At 42.2% G+C, this 7,500-nt stretch overlaps 1 protein-coding gene across 1 annotated transcript in view; it reads left to right on the forward strand.

The window, feature by feature from the left end:
• LOC123501303 (unconventional prefoldin RPB5 interactor 1-like) overlaps positions 1 to 7,500 on the forward strand; it is a 12,714-nt gene that overhangs the window by 533 nt on the left and 4,681 nt on the right. The window contains 5 exon segments of the mRNA XM_045250069.1: positions 940 to 1,077; positions 1,647 to 1,754; positions 2,647 to 2,788; positions 3,249 to 3,398; positions 7,395 to 7,500. The exon segment at positions 7,395 to 7,500 is cut by the window's right edge and continues 108 nt beyond it. Of these exon segments, the coding sequence (XP_045106004.1) occupies positions 940 to 1,077; positions 1,647 to 1,754; positions 2,647 to 2,788; positions 3,249 to 3,398; positions 7,395 to 7,500 (644 nt within the window).

Raw genomic sequence — 7,500 nt, forward strand, 5'->3', positions numbered from 1 at the left:
AGGACACTCAGCGGCGAGGACACGACACGTTAATGACCAAAGTATCATTGTGTAGCCTTAGAATGATGCATAAGTTGGAAATAATGGAGATAATAGCAATAATAGAGAGGTGTTGAGTATAGGAAATGTATCACTGCCTTGATGTTTTCAAGAGAGTATTTTTGATTTTTAGCATAATATTTTGACACGCAGGCTTTCCAGGACACTCAGCGGCGAGGACACGACACATTAATGACCAAAGTATCATTGTATAACCTTAAGATGATACATGAGTCGGAAATAATGAAGATAATAGCAAAAATGTGGCAGTTATTGACGTGTCCAAGTTGTTATAAAAAAAAATGCTTGTTTTAACCTTATATTTCTACACACAGGCTCTCCAGGACACTCAGCGGGGATGACACGATACATTAATGCCTAAAGTATCATTGTGTAACCTCAAAATGACACATGAGGTGGAAATAATGAAGATAATCACAAAAATAGCAGAGGTTTTGATGTGCCTCAAAGTGTTATCAAATTATATTGATTTAAAACCTTTATATTTTGACACACAGGCTTGATACGACACTCAGCGGGGAGGACACGATGCATTAATGCCTAAAGTATCACTGAGTATCATTGAATAACCAGAAATGTGAGGAAAAAGCTGGAAATAGTGGCAAAATATGAGTTTTTTTTTTTAAATGTTTAGTGTGTGTGTGTGCGTGGTGGTGGTGGTGGTGGTGGTTAGGTAAATTAATTAAAATATTGGATGTTTTTCAGACTACTACTACTACTACTACTACTACTACTACTACTACTACTACTACTACTACTAAAAACCTTCTTTGTCTTTCAGAAACAAATGTAGAAAAACAACAACAACAACTACTACTACTACTACTACTACTACTACTACTACTACTACTACTACTACTACTACTACTACTACTACAGATGGATGAGGAGGGGGTGGAGGAGACAGGAGGTGGAGGGAGCAGAGGGGAGCGCCACCCCCCTGCCACGCCCCCTACTGTCACCACACTAAGAGAAAATTTAGCCAATCTTCTTGAGTTAAAGAAAGTCCACGAGGAGGTGAGAGAGAGAGAGAGAGAGAGAGAGAGAGAGAGAGAGAGAGAGGGGAGTGGGTAGGTGACGGATTTGAGTGAGAAAAAAAGCGAGAGAGAGAGAATTAAAGATAGTAACTGGTGATGATGTTGAGAGAGAGAGAGAGAGATTTGTTCCCTCACTTAATTTAAAGAGAAACTTATTGCTTTCTTTAATGAGAGAGAGAGAGAGAGAGAGAGAGAGAGAGAGAGAGAGGGCTGCCAACACACTCAAAATACACCAAAACACACCAAAACACCCCAAAACACACCAAAACACCCAAAACACACCAAAACACCCCAAAACACACCAAAACACACCAAAAACACACCAAAACACACCACAAAAAACACACCAAAACACAAAACAAAAACACACCAAAACACCCCAAAAACACACCAAAACACACCAAAACACCCAAAAACACACCAAAACACCCAAAAACACCCCAAAAACATCCGAAAACACCCCAAAAACACACCCAAACACACCCAAACACACTCAAACACACCCAAGCACACTCTAAACACACTCTAAACACACCCTATTCATTGCAGAGGCTAGAGTGTGTTCGAGAAGAGATTTTGAAGCTTCAGAAATTTAAGAAGGATTACGAACTGCTTTTTAAGAGACTCAAGACACTCCCAGAGAAGATCAGACATGAGGTGAGAGAGAGAGAGAGAGAGAGAGAGAGAGAGAGAGAGAGAGAGATTGGGTGTAATATTACTAGTTTTATAAGTATTTTAATTGAGTTTTGTGCACCATTAGACCATTTTATTGACATTAGCAAGGGTGTATGGAGGGCAGAAGATTAATGGCTGCAGTCTTCACTATTTTAATTGAGTTTTGTGCACCATTAGACCATTTTATTGACATTAGCAAGGGTGTATGGAGGGCAGAAGATTAATGGCCACAGTCTTCACTATTTTAATTGAGTTTTGTGTACCATTAGACCATTTTATTGACATTAGCAAGGGTGTATGGAGGGCAGAAGATTAATGGCCACAGTCTTCACTATTTTAATTGAGTTTTGTGCACCATTAGACCATTTTATTGACATTAGCAAGGGTGTATGGAGGGCAGAAGATTAATGGCCACAGTCTTCACTATTTTAATTGAGTTTTGTGCACCATTAGACCATTTTATTGACATTAGCAAGGGTGTATGGAGGGCAGAAGATTAATGGCCACAGTCTTCACTATTTTAATTGAGTTTTGTGCACCATTAGACCATTTTATTGACATTAGCAAGGGTGTATGGAGGGCAGAAGATTAATGGCCACAGTCTTCACTATTTTAATTGAGTTTTGTGCACCATTAGACCATTTTATTGACATTAGCAAGGGTGTATGAAGGGCACAAGATTAATGCCAGAAAACACCCTAAAACACCAAAAAAAAAACATCAAAAAACACTCATAAACACCCCAAAACACACCAAAACACCCCAAAAACACCAAAAAATATCCCAAACCACCACAAAAACACTCCAAAACACATCAAAACACCCTTTCAAACCCCTCAAATCACCACTCTGAGTCACCACCCTCCCCACACAGGTGATGGTGCCCCTGGGAAGCCTAGCGGTGATGCCTGGCCAGCTGATCCACACCAATGAGGTCCTGGTGCTGCTTGGTGACAATTGGTTTGCCGAGAGGAGTGCAAAACAGGCTTCCGAGATTGTCAAAAGGAGGATCAAGGGTTAGAGAGAGAGAGAGAGAGAGAGAGAAGGGTGAAAGATAGAGGTGTAGGGTGAAAGATAGAGAGAGAGGTGTAGGGTGAGAGATAGAGAGGTGTAGGGTGAAAGATAGAGAGGTGTAGGGTGAAAGATAGAGAGAGGTGTAGGGAGAGAGAGAGAGAGAGAGAGAGAGAGAGAGAGTTTTAAGAGTTTTTGTGGTATTTGGGAGAGAGAGAGAGAGAGAGAGAGAGAGAGAGAGAGAGAGAGAGAGAGAGAGAGAGAGAGACACACACACACACACACACACACACACACACACACACACACCAGTACCCCATTATTTTCACCCTAACACACCCTAAATCACCCAGAGAGAGAGAGAGAGAGAAAAAAAAAATTAAAAGTGAATTAAAAACATCTAAACTTTCACCCTATCACCCTAAATCACCCTAAGTCACCCTAACATCACCCTACACCCTACAGACTGCGAGGAGAAGATCCAAACCTGCGAGGAGACCCAGAAGATTCACTTAGGGTGGCTGAGGGAGGCGGAGGAGGTGCTGCAGGGTGAGCAGGGTGAGCAGGTAGAGATTATTGAAGAAATGACAGAAGAGGAGTATCAACGCAGCCAGGGTGAGTCTTTCCAGGGTGTTTGAGGGTGTTATTGGGTGTTTTGGGTATTTTAGGGTGTTTTTGGTGTTTTTAGGGTGTTTTGGGTATTTTGCGGTGTTTTTAGGTTGTTTGGGGTGTTTTTAATGTGTTTTGGGGTGATGGGAGTGATTTTGGGGTGGTTTTAGGGTGTGTTGGAGTGTTTTAAGGGTGTTTTCAGCTGATGGGAGTGTTTTTAGGGTGTTTTGGGGTGTTTTAGGGTGTTTTGGATTTTTGGATGTTTTAGGGTGTTTTGGGGTGATGGCAGTGTTTTGGGTATTTTTAGGGTGTTTTGGGTATTTTGGAGTGTTTTAGGGTGTTTTTAAGGTGTTTTGGGGTGATGGGAGTGATTTTGGGGTGTTTTTAGGGTGTTTTGGGGTGTTTTAATGTGTTTTGGGGTGATGGGAGTGATTTTGGGGTGTTTTAGGGTGTTTTGGGTATTTTGGAGTGTTTTAGGGTGTTTTGGGGTGTTTAAGGTGTTTTGGGATGATGGGAGTGATTTTGGGGTGTTTTTAGGGTGTTTTGGGTATTTTGGGTGTTTTTAGGGTGTTTTGGGGTGTTTTAGGTTGTTTGGGGTGTTTTAAGGTGTTTTGGGGTGATGGGAGTGATTTTGGGGTGTTTTTAGGGTGTGTTGGAGTGTTTTAGGGTGATTTTGGCTGATGGGAGTGTTTTAAGGTGTTTTGGGGTGTTTTAGGGTGTTTTGGCTGATGGGAGTGTTTTAGGGTGTTTTGGGGTGTTTTAATGTGTTTTGGGGTGATGGGAGTGTTTTAGGGTGTTTTGGGTATTTTGGGTGTTTTAGGGTGTTTTGGGGTGTTTTAAGGTGTTTTGGGGTGATGGGAGTGATTTTGGGGTGTTTTAGGGTGTTTTGGGTGTTTTAGGGTGTTTTGGGGTGTTTTAGGTTGTTTGGGGTGTTTTAAGGTGTTTTGGGGTGATGGGAGTGATTTTGGGGTGTTTTAGGGTGTTTTGGAGTGTTTTAGGGTGATTTTGGCTGATGGGAGTGTTTTAAGGTGTTTTGGGGTGTTTTAGGGTGTTTTGGCTGATGGGAGTGTTTTAGGGTGTTTTGGGGTGTTTTAGGGTGTTTTGGATTTTTGATGTTTTAGGGTGTTTTTGGGGTGATAGGAGTGATTTGTGTGTGTTTTAGGGTGTTTTGGGTATTTTGGGGTGTTTTTAAGGTGTTTTGGGGTGATGGGAGTGATTTTGGGGTGTTTTAGGGTGTTTTGGGGTGTTTTAAGATGTTTTGTGTTTTGGGGTGATAAAGTGACTTTGTGGTGTTTTAGGGTGTTTTGAGGTGTTTATGGATGTTTAGGGTGTTTTGGGGTGTTTTGGGTAATTTGGGGTGATTTGGGGTGATAGGGTGATTTTGGGTGTTTTAGGGTGTTTTGGGGTATTTTTGGATGTTTTAGGGTGTTTTGGGTAATTTGGGGTATTTTGTGGTGATGGGAGTGATTTATATTCTATATCCAGTCACCCTTTTTTCACCCTATTTTTACCCTAACCACTTTATTTCACCCTAATCACCCTATTCTATATCCATCCCCCTATTTTCATCCTATTTTTACCCTAGTCACTTTATTTTCACCCTAACCACTTTATTTCACTCTAATCACCCTTATTTCACCCTAAGCATCCCAATTTCACCCTAATCACCTTGTTATCAGTCTTCTTTCACCCTAATCACCCTGTTATCACCATTCTTTCACCCTAATCACCCTGTTATCACCCTTCTTTCACCCTAATCACCCTGTTATCACCATTCTTTCACCCTAATCACCCTGTTATCACCATTCTTTCACCCTAATCACCCTGTTATCACCCTTCCTTCACCCTAATCACCCTGTTATCACTCTTCTTTCACCCTAATCACCCTGTTATCACCCTTCTTTCACCCTAATCACCCTGTTATCACCCTAATCACCCTGTTATCACCCTTCTTTCACCCTAATCACCCTGTTATCACCCTTCTTTCACCCTAATCACCCTGTTATCACCCTTCTTTCACCCTAATCACCCTGTTATCACCCATTCTTCTTTCACCCTAATCACCCTGTTATCACCCTTCTTTCACCCTAATCACCCTGTTATCACCCTTCTTTCACCCTAATCACCCTGTTATCACCCTTCTTTCACCCTAATCACCCTGTTATCACCATTCTTTCACCCTAATCACCCTGTTATCACCCTTCTTTCACCCTAATCACCCTGTTATCACCATTCTTTCACCCTAATCACCCTTATTTCACCCTAATCACCCTGTTATCACCCTTCTTTCACCCTAATCACCCTGTTATCACCATTCTTTCACCCTAATCACCCTGTTATCACCCTTCTTTCACCCTAATCACCCTGTTATCACCCTTCTTTCACCCTAATCACCCTGTTATCACCTTCTTTTTCACCCTAATCACCCTGTTATCACCCTTCTTTCACCCTAATCACCCTGTTATCACCCTTCTTTCACCCTAATCACCCTGTTATCACCATTCTTTCACCCTAATCACCCTGTTATCACCCTTCTTTCACCCTAATCACCCTGTTATCACCTTCTTTCACCCTAATCACCCTGTTATCACCCTTCTTTCACCCTAATCACCCTGTTATCACCCTTCTTTCACCCTAATCACCCTGTTATCACCCTTCTTTCACCCTAATCACCCTGTTATCACCCTTCTTTCACCCTAATCACCCTGTTATCACCCTTCTTTCACCCTAATCACCCTGTTATCACCATTCTTTCACCCTAATCACCCTGTTATCACCCTTCTTTCACCCTAATCACCCTGTTATCACCATTCTTTCACCCTAATCACCCTGTTATCACCCTTCTTTCACCCTAATCACCCTGTTATCACCCTTCTTTCACCCTAATCACCCTGTTATCACCATTCTTTCACCCTAATCACCCTGTTATCACCCTTCTTTCACCCTAATCACCCTGTTATCACCCTTCTTTCACCCTAATCACCTTGTTATCACCCACCCTAATCACCCTGTTATCACCATTCTTTCACCCTAATCACCCTGTTATCACCATTCTTTCACCCTAATCACCCTGTTATCACCATTCTTTCACCCTAATCACCCTGTTATCACCCTTCTTTCACCCTAATCACCCTGTTATCACCTTCTTTCACCCTAATCACCCTGTTACCACCCTTCTTTCACCCTAACCACCCTGTTATCACAATTCTTTCACCCTAATCACCCTGTTATCACCCTTCTTTCACCCTGTTATCACCATTCTTTTACCCTAATCACCCTGTTATCACTTCTTTCACCCTAATCACCCTGTTATCACCATTCTTTCACCCTAATCACCCTGTTATCAGCCTTCTTTCACCCTAATCACTCTGTTATCATCTGTCATCACCCTGTCACCTTAATTTCACCCTAAGCATCTTAATTTCACCTTAATTTCACTCTTATCACCCTCTTTTCACTTTGTCACCCTAAGTACCCTAACCACTTTATTTCATTTTAATCACCCTATTATCACCCTATTTTCACCCTAACCACCCTATTTTCACCCTCTTCGTTTTATTGTCACCCTAAGCACACTGTTTTCACCATATCCACTTTATTTGATTCTAGTCACCCAAATCACCCTATTGTCACTCTAATCCCCTATCCTCACCCTAATCACCCTTTTTTCACCCTAAGCACCATATTCACCCTAACTACTTTATTTCATTCTAATCAACTAATCATCCTATCATCACCCTATTTGTCACCCTAATCACCCTACTGTCACCCTAATCACCCTACTGTCACCCTAGTCACCCTACTGTCACCCTAATCACCTTACTGTCACGCTAATCACCCTATCATATCCCTAATCACCCTACTGTCACCCTAATCACCTTACTGTCACCCTAATCACCCTATCATATCCCTAATCACCCTACTGTCACCCTGATCACCCTAATCACCCTATTGTCATCCTAATCATCCTATTTGTCACCCTAATCACCCTATTTTCTGCAGAGGAGCACCGGCGCAGGGTGAAGGAACAGTACAGGCAGCTGAGCGAGGCATCACCCTGTCACCCCACCCACCCTGCTCAACCTCCCGACACCCTGCCTGGCCCCCT

Source organism: Portunus trituberculatus, chromosome 2 (genome assembly GCF_017591435.1).
Source record: "Portunus trituberculatus isolate SZX2019 chromosome 2, ASM1759143v1, whole genome shotgun sequence".
Taxonomy (NCBI): domain Eukaryota; kingdom Metazoa; phylum Arthropoda; class Malacostraca; order Decapoda; family Portunidae; genus Portunus; species Portunus trituberculatus.